General features: G+C 37.6%; 1 protein-coding gene across 1 annotated transcript in view; it reads left to right on the forward strand.

The window, feature by feature from the left end:
- Positions 1–22776, forward strand: part of ttyh3a (tweety family member 3a) — a 62048-nt gene extending 39272 nt beyond the window's left edge. The window contains exons 3-11 of the mRNA XM_073832538.1: positions 1170–1281; positions 1410–1630; positions 4543–4638; positions 6765–6837; positions 8062–8137; positions 16353–16408; positions 19606–19698; positions 20879–20971; positions 22636–22776. Coding sequence (XP_073688639.1) covers positions 1170–1281; positions 1410–1630; positions 4543–4638; positions 6765–6837; positions 8062–8137; positions 16353–16408; positions 19606–19698; positions 20879–20971; positions 22636–22776 — 961 coding nt within the window. The remainder of the gene's footprint in view (positions 1–1169; positions 1282–1409; positions 1631–4542; positions 4639–6764; positions 6838–8061; positions 8138–16352; positions 16409–19605; positions 19699–20878; positions 20972–22635) is intronic.
- The last annotated feature ends 230 nt before the right edge of the window (positions 22777–23006 follow it).

The raw sequence follows: 23006 nt of genomic DNA on the forward strand, positions 1-23006 counted from the left end.
AAACTGTACTAATATATAAGTGAGTAAGTAGTCATTTAGATTATGTTAACATTTAAGGCTCTTATTACATTGACAATCCCCTTGGAGCAAAGGGCGATTTGTTGTATTCACAGGCTGGCCTTTATAAGGGTTAAAGGAGTTCACTTTCAGAACAAAAATTTACAGATAATGTACTCACCCCCTTGTCATCCTAGATGTTCATGTCTTTCTTTCTTCAGTCGTAAAGAAATAGTTTTTTGAGGAAAATATTTCAGGATTTTTTTTCCATATAGTGGACTTCTATGGTGCCCCCGAGTTTGAACTTCCAAAATGCAGTTTGAATGCAGCTTCAAATGATCCCAGCTGAGGAAGAAGGGTCTCATCTAGAAAAACGATAGGTTTTTTTTTTTTTTCCTTGTCTCTCTCTGCGATGTACATGAGTAGTCTGTGCATCTCTGGTTCAAAACTGGGTGGGTCGAAAAACTCCCGTCTCATTTTCTCCCTTAACTTCAAAAATCATTTCAAAACCCCTACATTGCTGCAGAAGTACCGTCCCAGTGTTTGCAAAGTGAATGTGCAAAGAAGATAAAACACCCTTTTCAAAAGGTAAAACGGCGATGTAGGACGAGAAAATGAGATGGGAGTTTTCCGACATACCCTAACTGTCTTGAGTTCAGGCAGAGCAAGACAAGCGAGAGTTTGAGGTTAAAAAGTATATAAATTTTTTTTTTTTTTTTTTTTTTTAAATAACCGATTGTTTTGCTAGATAAGACCCTTCCTCCATGGCTTTTGGGCATTTGGGATCGATTAAACCTGCATTTAAACCGCATTTTGGAAGTTCAAACTCAGGGCACTATAGAAGTCCACTATATGGAGAAAAATCCTGAAATGTTTTCCTCAAAAAACATGTTTTCTTCACGCCTGAAGAAAGAAAGACTAACATCTTGGATGACAAGGAGGTAAGTACATTATCTTTAAATTTTTGTTTTGAAAGTGAACTTCTCCATGTCTGTTCAGTTGTGTTATCAGGGCAAAGTAGTCTGAATTTGAGGCATATCTGTGTGTTCTGCCGGCTGTGTGTAGGATTTTTAGGACATTACTGACCTATTCCTCAGGGTTACCACAGCTCTTCCAAAGGCCTTCGTTCCCCTTTTCCTCCTCCTCACGCCTCTCTCTTTGTTTCCTTGCAGTGCCGGCATTGCTGTTGGTTTCTACGGGAATGGCGAGACCTGTGATGGCGTGAATCGGCTTACCTACTCTCTCCGCCATGCCAACCGTACCTTGTCAGGAGTGCACAGACTGGTGAGGCACTGATGCACACTGGGTTATGTTTACATGAAAAATACGCCAGAGCTTGACAGTCTCAATGACATACTCGGATGTTACACTTTGTGGTCTGTAGCTTACAAAGCAAATGTGTGTGTTTGTAGGTGTCAGAAAGTACATCGGCTCAGAGCCAGACTGTGGACGAGAACCTTCGGATTCTAAAGGAACAGTATGCAAAGCACACAGACTACCTGTCCATCGTGCAGAAACTCCAGGATCAGCGGAGCGAGCTGGTTCGTCAGATGGCTGACATTCCCTTTTGGAGAAATCTCAGCATCTCTCTGGAGGATCTGGCAACTCAGATTGAACTATATGACTGGTACAGGTACGTACAATGATGTCTTTCAGTACTTCAGTAACAAATCAATTCTAAAATTTAAAACCGAATACTGATTTTTAGGGCTGTCCCCGAATAGTCGAAGATTCGATGCATCGATATGCGGAGCCTGATTCGACCACCGATCTCACAGTCACAGTCGAATCTTCGCGGGTGAAACGAGCATCATACCATTTTGGCAATATGGGGGTGCTCAATGTCTAATTGCACACAGAACTACTGGTTTTGTACGGTTATATTAAGTTATATACAGCCTTTGATTATGATAATGCAGTAAAAACAAAAGTGAAAAATAAGAAGCGTTCAATAAATATTTTTAACGTGTTTGTAAATAAATCCAACCACCCCTGTGACTAATTTAATTTTCACTTTCCCTGATGCATGACGAGATGAGGACCATCTTGACGGCAGGGATGGCGGCGATCACACCGAACGCGTTTTTGCAGTTGGAGGCGCCTCTTTTGAATGGTTTTCTGTTGGCAGTGAGAGTTCTGCACGCTGTTTATGCGCCCAGGGCACCTCGCGTTTTCGCCGCCTGCTGCGCCTCGCGTTTTGCAGGAGCGCTCTGAGCGCCTGAAGTTGAAAAAAAAAAAATCAACTCTGAGCGGAAAAACGCCTAAACGTCATTCGCGTTCTTTTCCATTGTCCAATCGAATGAATGGAGAGGCGGGCCTTCTGTTGTGATGGCGAAAGTTTACCGTTGCTTAAAAAGTCCGGAGACTGCAAGAAATGGAGGAGAAACCTTTGGTGTCTATCGTGGGTAACCCGGAGCTGTATTATTTAGGGTTTCTGCTAATATGACAGTTTACTTAACAGCAAAAAAACTAAGATTTTAGAGCTCTCGCGCTATAATCCTTTGAATTGACTGACAGGACAGCTGTTTTGGTCGTTGCTTAGCAACATAAAAAAACCGCAGCACACTGCTCTTTCATTAAAAGTCACCAAAAAAGGCAGTGCTGTGCGCCTCGCGTTTTTAGAACTAAAAGACGCGTTCTGTGTTTTTATTAAAACCTAAATAAGTTTGTCTGTCAGTTGGCAGGCAGTTTTGGTCGCTTATAAAATAAAATAAAAATAGTTTTACCCTCCTGCTGACTATAGTGTCGTGCCCCTCCCAACCCATTCACACACGCACATAAGATGATTCGACTATCGGTCGACTATAGAAAGATTCGAAAATTCTGATTCGACTATGAAAATTCATAGTCGGGGACAGCCCTACTGATTTTAGAACCTAAGTTCAAGTAAATTAACATTTTATATATTTATTTATTTTTTTAATAAAGGTGTTTTTGGTGATGATATTGGTTTCAATAATTGTTAAAATATTTCATAAGCATTGATTGAGGGTAAATGTACAGTTGAGGGCAAAAGTTTACATACACCTTGCAGAATCTGCTAAATGATAATTATTTTATTATAGTTGAATTTATAAAAACGACCCCGTTCAAAAGTTTACAAAAACTCGATTCTTAATACTCTGTTGTTAACTGAATGACCCACAGCTGTGTTTTTTTGTTTAGTGATAGTTGTTTATGAGTCCCTTGTTTGTCCTGAACAGTTAAACTGCCTGCTGTTCTTCATAAAAAAACATCTTCAGGTCCCACAATTTTTTTTGTTTTTTCAACTTTCAGGGTGAAAACTTTTGAACAGAATGTATACATTTTTCTTTTTTTCCCAAATATCATATTTTTTAATTTACTACTGCTTTTCGGAAGTTTCCCAAAAGTCAAATATTCTCTTTATATATACTTCTCTACTTATAATTCTCTTTTATATGTCTTATATATACTTTATATATACTCTGATCTTCAAATTCAAAAAGTTTTCACCCCCGGCTCTTAATGTATGGTGTTTCCTTAGTTCAGGAAGTAAACATATTTGCTAAAAGGAGTTCGGCTGACAAAAATTTTAGGAATCCCTTATACTGCTCACCGAAATTTTAGTGTTGCGACAACCCTAGAAATGTTTCTGACACACATTATAAAGTGTACTTCACTTAGTTTAAAGTTGTAAAACCTTTCTAACATCCCAAAAAAGTCTCAGTGGGAAAAAAAAAAAAAAAAAACGCTCAAAGGATTTCTCTGTATCACTTAAGTTGTGAACAGTGCACTCTTAGAGAGAATAGAAATTAGTATTCTGTTCACTCGCTGCCTCTTTCCACCTCCCGTCGGCTATTTACATTTCTCACTGAAAGAAGTTGCTTTGGAGTCTGTTTACTTAAAAAGCCAACATAAATTTCATTTCAGTCTTCCAAAACAGGATGAAACCAGAAAACCAAATAAATTTGGCTTTGATTTAAAAAAAAAAAAAAAAAAAAACATTTTCTGAAAATAGAAATGGTGGTTGCTCATACAAAAGTTGCCATCATTATGCTACATAACAACAACAACCCCTATAAACATGCTGGCAAGTTTTGAATGGATAAACTTCAGACGATGTATAAAAGCTACTACTTCAGGGCATTTACATTTGATATGTTATGAATCTTAGATTTTAAACTTGTATACATTACAGTCTGTAAGATTTTTTTTAAAATCTCTTATGTTCGCCAAGGCTGTACTTATTAGAGCGAAAATACGTTAAAAACAATGATAGTGTGAAATGCTATAACAATATATATATATATATATATATATATATTTTTTTTTTTTTTGTAACATCATGAATTTAGTGCATTTAGTCAAAATATAAATTTCTTAAAAGAAAAAAACACTTTTTCCTGTATTTAGAATTCATTTGTATGTTTAAATAGAGACACCTGATATGTTAAGCATCTTATACTATGTGTTAATGACTTAATGTTCCTAAAAGTGTTATCATTTTTGAGTTTGCAATACATTTGTTATAGTGTTCATTACATTTAACTGTGGATTTTGCTGTGTTTGTAATGTTTTCTTTAGGTGGCTGGGCTACCTGGGCCTGCTGCTGTTTGACGTGCTCATTTGCCTGTTGGTGCTTTTCGGCCTCATCCGCAACTCCAAAGGAACTCTGATTGGGTAAGACTAGTCATATGGTTGTGTTTTTGAGTCGTGTGGTACACCAGGGAAAATAGAGCTTATAGAGACTAGCGAATGACCAGCAATATTTGATCTGCTCTTGTCACTGACTCAAAAGTCTTTCAGTTGTCAGGGAGCCGTCCACTCGATGCCACTCCATAAGGCTGTGATGAATGATTTCTGAAAGCAGTTACACCAGATTGATTTATGAAGTGTTGGTTATGCTCATCTGTTTTAGCTCCAACAGAGAAATGATAATGTCTCATTCTCTCAGATTCCCCCCCCTCTGGGAAGTTTTGAATTAGAGATTGCACAGAAAAACAGAAGAACAACAGCGTGACAAGCTTTCTCCACAGCGTCTGAACAACATGGCTTGAAAAACAGACACATTAACAAAACCAAATTTTCTCCAAAACCACTCTATGTTGAAAGTAACTTCTTACCACACTACCTCATGTGATGTGCTGCAAAATGTAAATTATTTTACCAAAATAAGAGGGATCGTAAAAAATGCATGTCATTTTTTTTATTTAGTACTGACCTCCAATAGGATATTTCACACAGAATGTTGTCCACAAGAGAAAATAATAGTTGAATTTACAAAAATGACCCCATTCTTAATACAATGTTGTGACCTGAATGATCCACAGTTTTTTTGTTTGTTTTTTTAAGTCAGTTGTTCATGAGTCCTTGAGTTTGTCCTGAACAGTTAAACTGCCCGCTGTTCTTCAGAAAAATCCTTCAGGTCCCACAAATTCTTCTTCTTCTTATTTTTTAGTATTGTTGTGTATTTGAACTCTTTCCAACAATGACTGTATGATTTTAAGATCCATATTTTCACACTGAGGACAACCGAGGGACTCATATGCAACTGTTACAGAAGGTTCAAACGCTCACTGATGCTTCAGAAAAAAATAGGAGGCATCAAGACTTTTTTTAATTTGAAGATCAGGGTAAATTTAACTTATTTTGTTCTCTGGGAATCATGTAAGTATCTTCTGTAGCTTCTGAAGGGCAGTACTAAATGAACAAAAAAACTGATATTTAGGCAAAATAAGAAAATTGTACACATCTTCATTCTGTTCAAAAGTTTTCAACCCTGGCAGTGTTGCTTTGGCTATCTTGTGGAAGTATGTCGTTTAAAATGCTGTTTAGGTAGGTAAGCGACATACTGGGTTTTTGAACAGTGCTATTGTGTTTGTAAGTAAGCGAGTTATTCTCTGGAAGAGCCTTTCTGTTTTGTTTCCTCCTGTGTGTCCTGGAGTACCTTGGGTACATAGTGTTGGGCCGGTCATTTAGTAGATAGCGCACAACTCCTTCCACCAGACCTGCCAAAAAACACAGTTTTACAGATAGAGCCATTGTGTCTCTAAGGCCGTCGTTAACCTGCTGTGTCTTATTGGAGGAAGCAGTGCATCGTTTCCCCCCAGGCTAGAGCTCACATTAAAGCCTGCCGTCTCTATCCTGGAGCTGGCTTACCAATTTCCTCTAGCTTGTCTTATTTACTATACATTAAGACATTTAACATTGTGTGTTCGGATTATGTCGCAAAAAAGCCGGTTTGACTTGAGGCCATGTCAGAAGGTAAATGTCAGGATATTGATTTGCTTTGTAATAAAAGTTGCTAAAAGCATGAAATCTTTAGGTTGCCATATGCTCAAGGCATTTACTTTACAATGATACCACCCTAGTTCTTGACTTGGCCTTTATTTAAAGGTACAGATGGAACCATAATTTTCAATTATGTACACATCACCAAAAACTCGATTCATTTTCTGCCTGTTCACCGCAAAGATTTCCATTTTAGAGTTTCTATACGGCAAACAATCATTTTTGTTCAAATTTTATGTACTTATTTAGTGATTTTACTTTTAATTTCCATTTTTATGCTATTATATGCTATTTATTTATTTATTAAATGTGCAGTAAGGTTAATGGATTTGAATCCCACTTTTGCCTCCACTAAATTCATATTATAGATGAAAGTTATGAAAATTGTAGTGGGATGAAAGGTTTTTCTAGGCAGAAACGCCCAGTGAGGGGTTTCCCTCCTTTTAGAAGATCATAATATGTATATACGCTGTATATAATGATGGTTGAAATGCTGGTTATCTGTGTTTTCTCAGGGTGTGTTTTCTGGGTGTGTTGGCACTGGTAATCAGCTGGGGCTCACTGGGTCTGGAACTGACTGTCTCCTCGGTGAGTGTCTCCATGGCAACGCTTCTCCACACAGAGGCCAGGACAGTATTGTAGTGATGCTGCTTTCTCTTGTGATCTCCCTGCACATGCACAATTTATAACTGTGGAAATACCTAAAGCAGCCAGTAATGGCTTATATCTGTGATTTAGCAACCTGTTTAGCAGAGTTATACTATACAACTACTATTAAAGGGATAGTTCACGCAAAAATGAATTTCCTGTAATTAATTACTCACCCTCATGCTCTTCCCGTAAGACCTTTGTTCATCTTCGGAACACAAATTAATATTTTTGATGAAATTCATGAGCTTTCGAACCCTGTATAGACAGCAATGCAACTGAAATGTTCAAAATGTTTATATATTTATATATTAGGAATGTACAGACCTACGGATCAAAGTCAAAACTAGTCAAAAGGGACTAGTCAGTGCCAGTGGGTGGCATACACTAGTTGGTAAATCGGTTGTGTGGAAGTCCCTGTATGGTTAGGTTAGTTTCAGATTCGCCAGGGCCTGATTGCATTTCTAAGGGGAAATTTAGATGTTTTCTTGCCACTGCAAAAATGAAGTGAAACAGAATTAAGGGATTTCAAGGTGAATTTGTTTTTAAGTTGGGACTATTTATAGCTTCACACGCTATCTTAAAAACACAACACTTGTCAACCAGTTAAAGCACAGCAAGCTGTCAGGATGCTAATTAAACACTGTCGCTAAAAATAACGGCTAAAAATATATACTCTACCCTTTGAAAGTTTGGGGTTGGTAAGATGATTTTGAAAGAAGCCTCTTACAGTCACCAAGACTGCTTTTATTTAATCCAAAAATAATTTAAAATAAAATAAAATAAACATAAATAACAAAATAAAATAAACATAATTAGTAATTTTGTGAAAATATTATATTTGAATGCATTTTATCATTACTTGAATCTTCAGTGTCACATGATCCTTCAGAAATCATTCTAATATGTTTTTGTGGAAACCATGGAATTGTTTCCCCCCACAATTCTTACAGAAGTTGAAATGAAAAGGAAGTTTAAGGACTAGAATTTATTTGAAATAGGAATCTGTTGTATAAATGTCTTCAATGTCACTTTTGATCAATTTAATGAATAAACTGTCTGTAGAGATGTTACATTTTTGAACTTAAGGAAAAAATAGCATGCTATAAAGTGTAGAATATACTCCCTTTAATATACTTTGTTTGCTTTTCTCTTACATTTTAGGGCTTCAGTGACTTCTGTGCAGCGCCTGACATGTACATTACCAAGGTGTCAGAGCAGTACACGTTTATCAAGAGAGGTATGTGTTATTTCACTGCAATCCATAGAGTTTTCTTTCAAATCTGACTGATATTACATATCTTTTTCTTCCTTTCTTCCACCTCCTGTTGATTTGTGAGTAAGATGCTTAATCTAGCAGGTGTTATTGTGAATCACTTGTGAGTCTGTCTGAATTTAGTCTGTGCTACGCCTCCTGACGGAGGAGTGTGTTTTCTGAAGGATTTCCTGTTGGATCAGAGAGGAAGTGTTCCATCTGACTTTCTCTTCCTCACTTTATCGGCATTACTCAACCAGCAGTTCCTCTTCAAAGTGACCTTATTATCCACAGGAGGCTGGATGCTCTCAGTAAATCAGGGGGAAGAGACAACCGCGTGGGTGTTTTTCTCTTGGTCTGTGTTTGTTTTGCCTGTCTGAGCGTTGCTCTTTGGGTGGCCGGAGTAAGAAGTTGCTGCTCACACATTCTGGTTAAACCTAATCTAGGTGGACTCAGGGTACGGCTCATTGGAAATGGGTCTTCCTATGACTTAATCAATGGAAAGGAAGCGTTTACACTGGCTTAAGCGTGTAAATCCTTTTGAGTGTTTTTAAATGCTTTCATTATGTTGCTTTCATTATCTAACCACATGCATGTGGTTAGCGATGCACGTCGAAATGCAGAGGACTTGGATCAGTGACCCTCTAGAATTTGTGCTATACAGGAAGCAGAAGTGTCTTTTTGTAGGCATCCCTATATGCTTTAATGTAGTAGAAGCAGGTTTGCTATGTCAACTTTGTTGTCTGTTATGATTAATCACTTTGTTGGTCAGCTGAGTAGAGAAGAGCTACAGTAAAAAAAAAACTTCTGGAGAACAGAGGAGAGATAAGAGTAGAGGAAGAGAAAACCGCTGAAGGATGGGGATGATAAACCATGTGACTATCAGCTTCACACACCCATGTAATTGTGTGTCTTCTGGGCTCTATTCTTATCTTTGTTCTTCCTATCTGCAGTCTTCCTCTCGTTTGCTCTAAATAAGTCCTTAAAGGAATAGTTCACACAAAATTGAACGTTCTGCCATTTTTTTATTCACCATGCTGTCTTTCCAGACTTGTAACTCAGAAGGAGAATTATGAATTTTCACCCAGGCTTTCTCAGTCTAACACGTTTTTTTTATTGACCATGTAAATAAAATGTGACTTGTGCACTAAAAGGTTAGTTCACCCAAAAATGCTAATCTGTCATTAATTACTCACCCTCATGTCCAAACCCGTAAGACCTTTATTCATCTTTAGAACACAAATGAAGATATTTTTGATGAAATCCGAGCGCTTTCTGACCCTGCATAGACAGCAACACAACTGACACGTTCAAGGCCCAGAAAGGTAGTAAGGAAATCGATGAAATAGTCCTTGTGACCTCAGTGGTTCAAGCTACATGAATACTTTTTATGTGCAAAGAAAGCAAAAATAATGACTTTATTCAACAATTTAATCTCTTTTGTTTCAGTCTTTGACTCTGGTTCAAGAGAGTGCACAGTGTAGTTGCGTTTGTCTATACAGGATCAGAACACTCTCGAATTTCGTTAAAATATCTTAATTTGTGTTCTGAAGGTGAACAAAGGTCTTACGGTTTTGGAACAACATGATGGTGAGTAATTAATTACTTTTTTTGGGTGAACTATCACTTTAAGTCCTCTGAAGCAGAGGTTTTATCATTAACTAAAACTTTTCAAATATTTATTAATTGGAAAAAATTAATAATAATAATTTTGAATGAATGTATATACAATCAAGCCCAAAATTATTCATAACCCTGGCAAATTCTGACTATTAAACCAGCAAGTTTTTTTTGACCGGAACTGACGCAGGCTTCTCCCAAAAGATAATAAGACAATGTACAAGATGCATCTTTGTTGAAAATAATATTTCTCAGCTTTTATTTATATTTGAACAAAAAGTGGCATGTCCATAACTATTCATACCCTTTGCAAACTGTCACAGTCTATGGGAAAATCCAAATTTCTGTACCATTCCAAATAGTCCAAGCTGTTCTAAAGCATCCTAATTACCCTGATTCATTGGGAACAGGTGTTTTAATCAACTCAACAGGTGAAAAACAGAAGCTCTCTGCTGTTGGTTTGTGGACAGTCATGGCTAAGACAAAGGAGCTCACTGAGGACCTGCTGCTGGGCATTGTGGCTGCTCACAAGTCAGGAAAGGGCTATTAGACCATCTCTAAATGTATTTTTTAATGATACTTTGCACTGTAGCCACTGGAACTTCAAAACAAGATGTTCCGCACTGTGAAAAATCTCAGAGGATGGATGGTTGGAAGCCAAAAGTGACACCTGTGCTGGCCAGGAAGGACAGTGAGAGAGGTAAAAAAGAATCCAAAGATCAACCCCAAGGCCATCCTGATGAATCTGGGCTCTGCTGGTGGAAACATCTCAAGGCAGACAGTCCACAGACACTGCACACCGCTGGGTTCCGCAGACGCAGACCAAAGAGGACACAACTTCTGCAGATAAGGCACACAAAAGCCCGCTTAGCCTTTGCAAATGCTCACAAAGAAGAAGACTTCTGGTCTTCTGTTTTATGGTCAGATGAAACTAAAAATTTAATTGTTTGGCCACAATGAATGTAGACTTCATTTGGCGTAAAAACAGAGATGCCTTCAACCCTAAGAACACCATCCCCACTGTCAAACATGGTGGTGGGAACCTAATGTTTTGGGGGTGTTTTTCAGCCGGTGGACCAGGGAACCTAATCACAGTAAACAGCACCATGAAAAAGGAGCAATGCAAAATTCTCAACAACAACATCAGGCAGTCTGCAGAGAAACTTGGCCTTGGGCACCAGTGGACATTTCAGCACGACAATGAGCGAAAACACACAGCAAAAGTGGTGAAGAAATGGTTACATAAACGTTTTGCAGTGTCCCAGCCAGAGTCCTGACTTAAATCCAATTGAGAATCTGTGGAGAGAACTAAAGATCAGGGTGATGGCAAGGAGACACTCCAACCTGAAAGAGTTGGAGGAGCTCATCGCTAAAGATGAATGGGCAAAAAAATAAAAGTGCAATATTCTAGTGATATCAGAACTCTAACCATTTCTGATAGCAATTTTTTTATATATACTATAATTATATAAATAATACTGTTTTGTGTCACAGAATGTAGTTTTAAGAGTTTTTTAGGCAAGAATGTACTTTTTTAGACTTTAAATACTTAGACGTTATCTTTAATAGCAAACTATTAAAAAAAAAAAAAAAATGATTTGAGCGTCATTTAGCAATCATGACCCCGCCGAGAGCAGCCTTACCTTGGCTTGGAGTTTATCTAAAAAGATATTAAGATGTATTATGTGGAAAAAAGGAACAAAATAAGTAGTTTGGATAAAATAATTGTAAAGTATGATTTCTTCATCAGGAAAAATATATTGCTAATAATTCTAGAATAAAATAAGTCTGACTAAGTGGCATGAGACACATGAAACCGATCTGAAAACATCTCTAATTACCAGGAGCATCATCAAAATATGCAAATCAGATCTTAGTTTACACCTTTCCACTAATTACATCCCTTTATTCCAGAATTATATCTGGAGCAGTAATTTAGCCGGAAGCATTAATGGCAGTAGATGGAAACCACAAAGAAAGCTCTGAGTGTGTTCCTTCTGGCTATCGCTGTCCTAGACTGACTCATCCTACTGCGTTTCCCTAGAATAGAACCAAGACATTTATGTACTTACAAATAGCACACATGTCCCTTTTGCCAGCCATCGTTTTTCTTCTGTGAGGAAAGCCTCAGTATGTCTTCAAGCATGTCTTCTGTGCTGTGTTGCTTAATACTGAATCTAGTTGTTTAAAGAGGCCATATGGACCTTTTTACAGGCTGTGATGCATTCTCAAAATAATTAAAATCGTAAATCTAGTCAACCCTTTATTACGTTCATTTATAATTGAATGTAAAAGAACTTAAAAGAAACTTAAAAGAAAACTTTTGGAAACGCAATATTATTATTATTATTTTTTTTTAACCCATTTTACACCAAAAACATCTAACTTTTAGAATTAGGCCGAACGCTTGAGCTATTTCTACATGTAAATAAGCTCTCTTATGATTGTCTAACCTATTACTTTACATGTTTCTTACAATGACAACATTGTGTATCCACATTAATTCTACTTCATGTTCCCTCAACCCAGATGATGACAGTTGCCCTAACATGTATCTAAATTAAACGCTTTCCTCTTTAAAAATCAACAGTAATGCATGCTATAATCGTCCTCTATTATATATGCCATTTACTCATCTGATAACGTCTCAGAAGGATGTTAAATTTTACAATCATCATTGAAGAAAAGCTGTGAAACACTTCATAAATAAGATGTGTCAGTGCGCTGGCGTGTTTCCTGCCTCGCATGAATCAGGATCTTTTACAGCCTGCAGTTATCGCGGTGTGAGTGGGATTTAAAGCTCTGCCTCCTCTCAGATCGCATTTTGGAAGCCACTCCATTGTCTTTGTTTGGTTTCATATGGGCATCACCAGTCACCCAATATTACTTCCAATTACTGGAGGTCGTTTACACTTGACATATGAGCCTGTGTGGCTCTGGCCCTCACACTGAACACTATCACAACCTATAAATCCAGCCACACTATAAATGAATGCGGCTCAGTTCAGCCTTTTGTATACAACCATCCATGGATATAATTGAGAGGCCAGGTTATTCCCCTCATAATTATACCATTTATAGGGCAATCAGAGAGGCCGGTTGTATGGGATGGGGGAATTGGCTTGTTCATAAGCAGGTTTTACAAGCAGCCACTTTTCCCTGTGACCGCTGCCATGTGTGTGTCCACGTGTGTAATGATAGTGATGAAAGCATCACACTCCTCCTCAACAAGCCCACCGCTCTGACGCATGTGTCTGTTTTTGATTCGCGTCCACGCAACCCGCTGCAAGCTGCGCATGAAGATGGCCCAAGTCTCCATCTGCGTTGGCGTGTGGAGGTTTGTGAGAGGACTGTGTGAATAAGTACCATTTCCTGTGCAGAAATAGAAAGTATTTTTAATACTGCAGTCTAGATCTTTATTTCCATTCATCTTTATACATTCACAGATCAGATTGTGAATCAATATTGTTCATTTTAATCAATTTAAAGGTTGTATCAGCGATTTCTAGCCTGAAACATAAAGTGTCAAATTCAGCTGACCTTTCTTCATGATCCGCTCGCTGCCTGCCCCATAAATTGTCTGTGAAAAAAACGCGTCTCTCTGGTCAGCCTAAGGTCCGAGATATGCCAAAAAAACAATCGGCACTACCAACCTTTCCACAGATAAACAAACAGTGTTCCAACCAATCAGCGTCAGGGGTTTGGTGTTGTGGACTTTCCTACTGGTGCTGGGATGTGAGGGAGGCGGAGCGAAAGTCCACAACACCAAACTCCTGACGCTGATTGGTTGGAACACTGTTTGTTTATCTGTGGAATCGTTGGTAGCACCGATTGTTTTTTTGGCATATCTCGGACCCTAGGCTGACCAGAGAGACGCGGTTTTTTCACAGACAATTTATGGGGCAGGCAGCAAGCGGATCGTGAAGAAAGGTCAGCTGAAATTGACACTTTATGTTTCAGGCTAGAAATCGCTGATACAACCTTTAATTAAAGGATTAGTTCACTTACAAAATAAAAATAACTTGATAATTAACTCGCCTCCATGTCATCAAAGTTCATGTGTTTCTTTCTTCATTTGAAAAGAAATGAAGGTTTTTGAGGAAAACATTTCAGGATTTTTCTCCATATAGTCGACTTCATTGGTGATCAATGAAATCAAAAAATCGCAGTTTCAATGGAGCTTCAAAGGGCTCTACACAAATAGGAAATTTTCTAAAAAAACAAAACAAAACAAGTAATCACTTTTTTTAACCACAAATGCTCGTCTTGTAGTAGCTCTGTGATGTGCGCCTCTGAATTCACGCATTACATAATCGTGTTGGATCTTCGTAAACACTGGGTTCACTTCCGCCTACATCACACATGACCTTTCACACATGTGATGAGCATTTTTTGTTAAAAGGTACAGAATTTTTATTTTATTATTATTTTTTTAGAAAATAACATCCTTTTGCTAGATAAGACTCTTATTCCTCAGCTGGGATCGTGTAGAGCCCACTGAAACTGCAGTTCGGACCTTCAACCCATTGGATCCCATTGAAGTCCACTATATGGAGTAAAATCCTGGAATGTTTTCTCAAAAACCTTAATTTCTTTGCGACTGAAGAAATAAAGACATGAACATCTTTGGTGACATGGGGTGAGTAAATTATCAGGAAATGTTTATTCTGGAAGTGAACTTATACTTTAGACCAGGGGTGCCCAACCCTGTTCCTGGAGATCTACCTTCATGCAGACTTTAGTTCCAGCCCTGCTCCAATACAGGTGTCTGTAATTATCAAGTGCTACCTAAGAGATGAATTAGCTGGTTTAGGTGTGTGGAATCAAGATTGGAGCTGCACTTTGTAGGATGATTGGTCTACAGGAACAGGGTTGGGCACCCATGCTTACCGACAACAAACTTAGTGTGTGAGTGTACAATTTGTACTTGTAATTTAATGGGAATTAAACCAATAACCTTGGTGTTGCTAGCATCAGGCTGCACTTTTTGAAATACTAAACTGCTTTTTAGAAAGTCTTCAGCTGTCGTCTTTTCAGTGCTTGTAAAAATCCTCAGTGACCTGCCAGCACCCTTCAAATGTGGAATTGTGCGATTTTTCTTCACATTTGCTGAAGATAATTAAAAGCACAGGATGAAATTTAACCAAATATGACACAAATTACTGCTATATGCAATATATGAATTAGGCCAAATTCTTGGCCGAAGCTGAAGCTGAACAAAGTTAAACACTAGGCCGAAGGCCGATTACCGAAAATGTATGTAAAATGTATTTTGCCAATTTTTTCGCCATTGCATACATTTTTAACATTCTAGTAGACATTATAGCCTACCAACAAAGCACAGTTTAACTTAAAATTAATAAGTTAGTAAAATAATATTCTTTGGCCATTTTTAAGACCCCCTTCTTGAATCAGGCTTGTGTTTTGTACAGCCTTGCTGAGCAAAGGAAAATGTTAATATATGTAATAAATGCATTAATAGAGCTGTTGTAATGATTGTTATCTTCTTTTTTTTACAGAACAACAGTAAAATTACAATGCTAACATTTATGAATGTTGACTTTTATTTTGCCAGAATCCCACAAAAAGACCTCAATACTGTTTGCTGATAGCAGCAGATTTATGAATGATTCTCATAACGCTGTTTCAGCGCAGATTTTGCTTTGTGCTTTAGACTTTTTTTACTATTTAGTTTATTAAATAGTTTATTTACTAATGGTTTAAGACCATTTCACGATTTCAGTCATCATACAGTAACCAGCAACAACCACCCTTTCTCTTCTCATCGAAGACATGCGATGTGGTTCTAAACAGTCTCATGCTGTCGGTGCTTGTAATGATTGAGAGTGTCTTTCTCTGACAGTTTTAAATGCTGACATGTTTGCTGCATTAGTGTGTGCCTCTATTTGATCGCGTCACGTCGCTGTTCGATATAATTATTTCAGCCTTTTCGCTTATTTGTCTTTCACTTATTAAGAGCGTTTTTTTGCTAATTTCGGCCAAATAATTTAAGTTGCCAAACATTCGGTGCATCCCTAATATTATTAGATTTGAACTCCTGCACCAGGCAAGAGTTCTTTTTGAAGACCTCAAAGTCTGAAGGCATTGAGTCTTATTAAATATTTAGCTCATTTATTATGCTCTCAGCTACCAATACAAGTGCCTTTAGCTTTATTTAACACATTTAGCATGTCTAAATTAATTCCACATATTTTCCTCTAATATCTATGCAAAAAATCTGCAGATTTGGTTTGAGATGGGTTATTGACTCATGTGCATTGACTGGGAAGTGAAGTGGTGGAAATATAGCTGTTTAGATATCTGAAGTGGCTGCTGTGGGGTTCTCTGTTCTCAGTAAATGATAGCGTGTCTGTGTGTGGGTTCATCTGCTTTGGGCAGATGTCAAACGGAAAGAAAAGAGAAGCTTTTTAGAGTGTTGCAGGTTTAAATTGTATTATATGCTTGTAGGTGCAGACAAATGGAAAAGCTGTCATACCTGAGTGGGTCTTCATCTAGATGATAAATGCTGATTTCGTTCATGTCATTAGCCTTGACCAACTGCCTCTCTCTGTCTTTACAGATATCCTGGAGTATTACCTCACATGTAACGTGGGTCAGGTCAACCCCTTTCAACAGGTAACCATAGCTTTCTTATTATATTTGATTTTTATTATTAGACTTCTAAGACTCTGAAAGAGTTTAGTACAGGTGTGAGGGACCATTAAGGTTGTTTCTTCTGCATCTCTCTGGAGTTTGGACGAAAGCCAATCTCCTCCCTCCTCACACTCCATTAGAGAGGAAGTTCCGCCCCCTGTTTCGTTTGTCACTGTACATTAGCATTCTCATTGCAAGCGGCTCGATAGAAATGTGTGTTCCTTTGGCTCCCCGCCTCTCCCTTAAGTTAATGGAGTCAGACTCCATGTCTTTATGTGAATAATGCATGTGCATGATTCAGACAAATCACAGCTCTTAACTGATCATGATTGATGAATTGTGTCAGTGAGCGCTCCATTGTCTTGATGTCATTTGATTTAAATGAAGGGTAATGCCCATATGGAGATTGAATGCTCTACTTTGTCAGCTGATGCCTCTAAATGGAGTTGCTCCAGTTCTCATGCAGCATACAGATGAAATGAGCCTGATCACATATGAGACTGCAATTTATTGAAATGGGTATTGATTTCAGGCTTAAAATATCACCAAGAACATTTAAAAAGAAATATTGAAGGTTTTGCAACACATTTAATGCTTAATGCTTCAAAAAACTGTTGCTGTGCTACCCTCTATGCACAAAAATGAGGTACCTTCACATAAGACACTCAAAACAACTAGTTGTTTTTCTGTGATTTCCTTATCTGTTTGAGATTATATTTTAATAATGTTTTTGAAAGAAATTGCAAAAACAATAAAAACACAAACTAAAATATTATTAAAATTTAAAATAACAGTTTCCGGTTAGAATACATTTTATAATGTAATTTATTTCTGTGATGTAAAGCTGAATTTTCAGTATGATTACTCCAGTCTTCAGTGTCATATGATCCTTCAGAAATCCTTCAAATATGCTGAACATATTAGAAATATTTCTTATCGTTATAAACATTGAAATCAATTGTGCTGCTTAATATTTCTGTGTAAACTTGATGCGTTATTCAGTATTATTTGATTTAAAAAGGTGAAAATACCAGCGTTTATTTGAAATAGAAATCCTGTGTAACATTATAAATGTCTTGACTGTCACTTTGATCAATTTAATGTGTCCTTTGGCAATAAAAGTAGTAATTTGTTTTAAAAAAAATCTTTTGAACCTCAAACTTTTAAATGATCGTGTATATAATAGGGATGCAATGTAATCAAAATCTTGTTACCCATTTAAACCTCTAACTGTCAGCAAAAGTACTTCACTTTTAAGTTTTTATTTTAATGGAAACAGCAGTAGAGCTTTTATTTTGATGGAAAACTCCAGCTTTAGTGAAAAAAGGCTTACAAAAACGCGCCTCACTACAAATCTAGTAGACTTTAAAGGATTTAAAAGCCATGTTGTGCTTTCGCTTTTAGTTTGTTAGACAGATACTGTGCCAAAGCATAATGGCCCAAAACACAACTTTTAAAGATCTTTATGTTATAATATTAAGTTATGTATTTTAAGACCTATTGTTTCATATCATCAGTTGACCACGATAATACCGAAACAGTTTTGCTATCACGTTACCACAATATTGGTAACACCATTACATCCCTAGTATATAATGCTGCCTTTGAATTTTACCAAAATCTCTTATCTTCTAAGGCAGCATTATTTTAAAAACAAAATTGGAACGGCATTTGTGAGGTTGTTTTTCATGATTCCTGCTAGCAGCATTGAGCCTGTACTTGCTGCTGCCTTTTGTCTTTAGTTAGTTTCCAGCACTGTTGCCTGCCATTAACACTGAAAGCAAAAGTCTTCTGTCAGCTCTGTAAAGAAGGACATGCTGTACTTTCACTGCCTCTTTCTAAGTGAATGTCAGCAAATTTTCTAGCCTATGATTGTGGAACTGTTGGCAGACAAAGCTGGCACGGTGGCCATTTGGCATCTCAAATATTCATGTCTTCAAGACCTGTGCTCTTGAAATGCTTCGTGACACACATTAAAATGTCCTAATGGCCAGGTACAAGAGCCTGTGCTGACTTTTGCTGCTGGGTGTAAATGCACTGTTGCATTATGCAAACGTCTTTCACTACTGCTGCAGTACTAACAGGGGAGTGAGCGTTGGCGTGTGCAGTGGTGAACGGACACTGAGGAAATACTTCTGTATTGGGCAGGAAGTGGCAGTTGCGCAACCCAGTTTGTGTTACCTGTCTAGCTCTTAATATCGCATTTTGTGTGTTTCAGAAAATAACTCCAACAATCAAACAGTTACACTCCTCATTAAAGTGGACATCGTTTGCAGAATTTACTTTTATGTGGTGTTTTGGTATAATTGTATCTTAGTGGTGTGTGAATACAACCACCCTACAATGATTAAAAATCCATTCACACCTTTTTTTTAATCCCCAAAAACCTAAACGGTCTAAATTATCGAGGCGTTTTGATTTTCTGAGTAGTATGATGTCACATTGCTCAAGCCCCGCCCACAGCTTCTGACAGACTGTCCCGTATTAGCATGTTTCCGCCCTCAGCCAGTTGTACGCTGTCCGCCATTTTCTCTGCGCTCGTGCAGCTGTAGTGACAACAATGTTTCAGAAGCAGTGCAGGTGTTTTGTAGTTTGGTAAGTGATCATAAGAGTCTTTGAGGACGCAGTGGATTAGTTTTATATTTGATGGTAACGCACCACTGGATACACAAAAAATAAGGAAGAGAGAGGGTAAGAAGTAGCTCATTACCATTTAAAGAGAAATGCACCGAAACGGGTCACTGTGAACAGAGCTGTTTTTGACGAGGTAAAAAGGGTGTTGTTTAACACAACTATTGAGGTATTTTAACCTAATTATGTTGCAGACATTTCATCAAGACCCTAAGGAATCATATCAACTTGTGGAAAATGGACATCTGATGTCCTCTTTAATAAAGACATAGTTTTATGAATTTTATTAAGAAATTTATTTAGCAGTTTATTTAGCAAAGACGCCTTCAAATGATCAAAAGTGACAGTTAAGACATTTGTAATACTGTTAAAGATTTCTTTTTTTTTTTTTAAATACTGCTCTTTTAAAATTTCTATTCATCAAAGAATCCTAAAAGAAAATCACAATTGTTATTAAAATATTACAAATATTCATATTTTTCAGTATGAGCTTGTATATGAGATAATGTTTGCACATCGCATGTAACAATTTTTTCTTGTTGTTGTAGAAGCTGTCAGGAAGTCACAAAGCACTGGTGGAAATGCAGGACGATGTTTCAGAACTACTGCGCTCTGCAGTCCGTGAATACCCCAAAACAAAGGTGAGCGTGTGTGTGTGTGTGTACCTGGTTTTCATCACGTTATGGGGACCAAATTTCCCCACAAGGATAGGAATACCAGTAGATTTTGACCTTGTGGGGACATTTCTCAGGTCCGCATGAGGAAACAGGCTTATAAATCATGCACAATGAGTTTTTTTTGAGGAAGTAAAAGTATGCACAATCTCCTGTGAGGGCTAGGTTTAGGTGTAGGTTAGGTGTAGGGCCATAGAAAATACGGTTTGTACAGTATGAAAACCATTACGCCTATGGAATGTCCCCATAAAACATGTAAACCCAACGTGTGTGTGTGTGTGTGTGTGTGTGTGTGTGTGTGTGTGTGTGTTTACAACCCATGGGCCTCTGCTCTTTCATTGTGCAACATCTGTGTGTGTTCTGGGACAAAGTGATGGTTGACATTCTGTACATGTGAGGGGAAAAAAGACGCCCTCTCGCTGAAACACAAGCGCTGAGAGAAAACGCTGAATCAATGGAAATATTTCACCCTTAGAACCAGCCAAAATCTGATTACCGCTGCAGCTTTATACAACTTAGACCTCACACAACACTGAGTCTTTGAAAGAAAGGAAAACAAGCCTCTTTTCTTTGACATCCTCCTGTGTGAATGTTTTGGTTTGTCATGTGGGTGCCATTGAGTGCTGAACTCATAAAGAGTGAATAAAGCATTAGAATAGTAAAATAGACGCGTTAAAGAGATAGTTCCCCAAAAATGAAAATTCTGTCAATAATTACTCACAATAATTTCGTTCCAAACCCGTAAGACCTTCATTTATCTTCAGAACTCAAATTAAGATATTTTTGATGAAAATCTGAAAGCTTTCTGACCCTGCATAGACAGCAGCGCAACTGACACTTTCAAGGCCCAGAAAGGTAGTAAGGACGTTGTTAAAATAGTCTGTGTGACTATTATATTGTGAAAATTGCTGAAAATTCAGCTGTCACCACAGGAATACATTACACTTTAAAGTACATTTTACACAAAAATAGAAAAAAACTTGAAGAAAACAAATTTAACATTTAAAATTTTAATAATAGTTGACAATATTGCTGTTTTCAATTTTTTTTTGATCAAGTTACTTTTGAACTTGTATATAAATGAGAATATCTCTTTGGATATTGCTGTAACCATGATATTTACAACTATATCTTCCTGTTTTTTTAGGGAAACCTAGAGCAAATTCAGGGTGGTTTGAACATCACTGAAGTTGGACTGCACCAGCTCACTGCTCTTGTAGACTGCCGCAGTTTGCACATGGTAAGAAATTGTGTTTCAAAGTAAATTAAGCACATGTTGCCACCATTTTCACTGTAACCTCCAACTGTGGGTTTCTGTGACATGGAAAAACAAGGTTTTGCAGCCCACCTGCAGCTCGCTCACAAACACAAACACTCACGTACGTACGTGACCCTGGACCACAAAACCAGTCGCAAGTTTCAGAATCAGAAAGAGCTTTATTGCCAAGTATGCTTGCGCATACAAGGAATTTGTTTCAGTGTTATTAGCTTCCAGTACACAGAGACGCACAGACAATAAAAATAAGAGAATAAGAAAAAATACACATATGTAAGCATAAATAGACCAAAAATAAAAATAGAAAATAATAATAATAATTTGTAAAAAATAAATTGACAAATACGTATGTACAGTTAGGGTGTTAGGGTGGAGGTAGCAGCAGTAGATGTCAGATTATTCCACACATTTTTATTGCACAATGGGAGGAACATTTTAACTGTTCATAAGGTGGATTGCCTGGGGGAAAAAACTGTTCATGCGTCTGGTAGTCCTGATATTTGCGGCTCTGTAGCGCCGGCCGAATGGTTTTAATTTTATAAACTGTTGGAAACCGATTTATACACCATCTGAAAACGAAATAAATAAGCTTAGGATAGGACAATATTTGACCAAGATACAACTATTTGAAAATCTACAATCTGAGGGTGCGAAAAAATCTAAATATGCATATTACTAAATGCAAATATTAGTTTTGATATATTTACGGCAGGAAATTTTCAAAATATCTTCATAGAACATGATCTTTTCTTAATATCCTAATGATTTTAACCCATACAAGATATTGTTGCCTATTGCTACAAATATGCCTGTGCTACTTTTGACTGGTTTTGTGGTCCAAGGTCACATATGTGTTTCTATCTTCTATCTGCTCTAAACCTTACCTTACCAGCACTTACTGCTGCAGTCTGGAGTCTGTTCTCTTCTTTGAGATGGAGATATTTCAGGATTCAGCATGACTAGAGTTCCTCCTCAGGGCTGAGAGACAGAGGCCTGCTGTGTGGGTGGTCCTAAAAGTGCATCTCCTTCCCATGAGAAGAAAAAGTAACGGATAAAATATGGACCTCTGGAAACGTGTTATACATTATTAAACTGCAAAAGCAATAGCATACTTCACGGTCCAAACCGTACATCTGGGCTGTATGTGGGAAAGTTTGTGCTGGAGATGCAGAGCAGCGCCGGCAGTAATTACAAATGGAGCAATTTTGCAGTTAATAATGACTGTAATTTGGAGGAAGGAAGACGCTGCTATGTTTCTCTGATAGCTTCATGTGTAGGGCTGGTCGCGGTTCGGTCAACATGTATTATTAAAAGCCCTGTTTCTCTGTGCAGCATATGGTGCTGTCTTCTGCAGGAAGCACTAGATATTATAAGTCTGTTTTCAAATCTTCTGTATTTATTATCCACATACCCAGCGGAGACTGGTTTCTATTAGTGTTGTTTCATGCAAGGCATTTAAAGTGACAGTTGACCCAAAAATTAACATTATTCTGTCATTATTTTTCATTGTCTTGATGTTCAAACCCTGTATCATATTTTTGTGCTTCTGCTGATGAAAGAAAGTCAATGATGGCAGTGAGTAAATGATGACAGACTCTGCGTTTAATACTATCTCTGTTTATGTGCAGGATTATGTGCAGGCATTGACTGGTGTGTGTTATGATGGACTGGAGGGTCTGATCTACCTGGTGCTGTTCTCATTCATCACAGCTCTCATGTTCACCTCAGTCGTCTGCAGTGTGCCACACACATGGCATAGCAAAAGGTGAGATCTGAAGAGACAAAAAAAAAAAATGTAAATGGTCCAGATATTGTTTTATGGTTTTTAGGGCCTTATAATTTCCGCAATGCACAATCCAGTCATAAAAATAGATTTTACTGTATAACACAGAATATCACGGAATTCGTCAAATCACGCCATAAACACAGAAACTTTTTAAATATAAATGTGTTTGTGAAGCATTCAAATTGAAGCAAAAAAGCTCCTCATAGCGACCAG

The sequence above is a fragment of the Garra rufa genome, chromosome 1, assembly GCF_049309525.1.
Source record: "Garra rufa chromosome 1, GarRuf1.0, whole genome shotgun sequence".
Classification (NCBI taxonomy): Eukaryota; Metazoa; Chordata; class Actinopteri; order Cypriniformes; family Cyprinidae; genus Garra; species Garra rufa.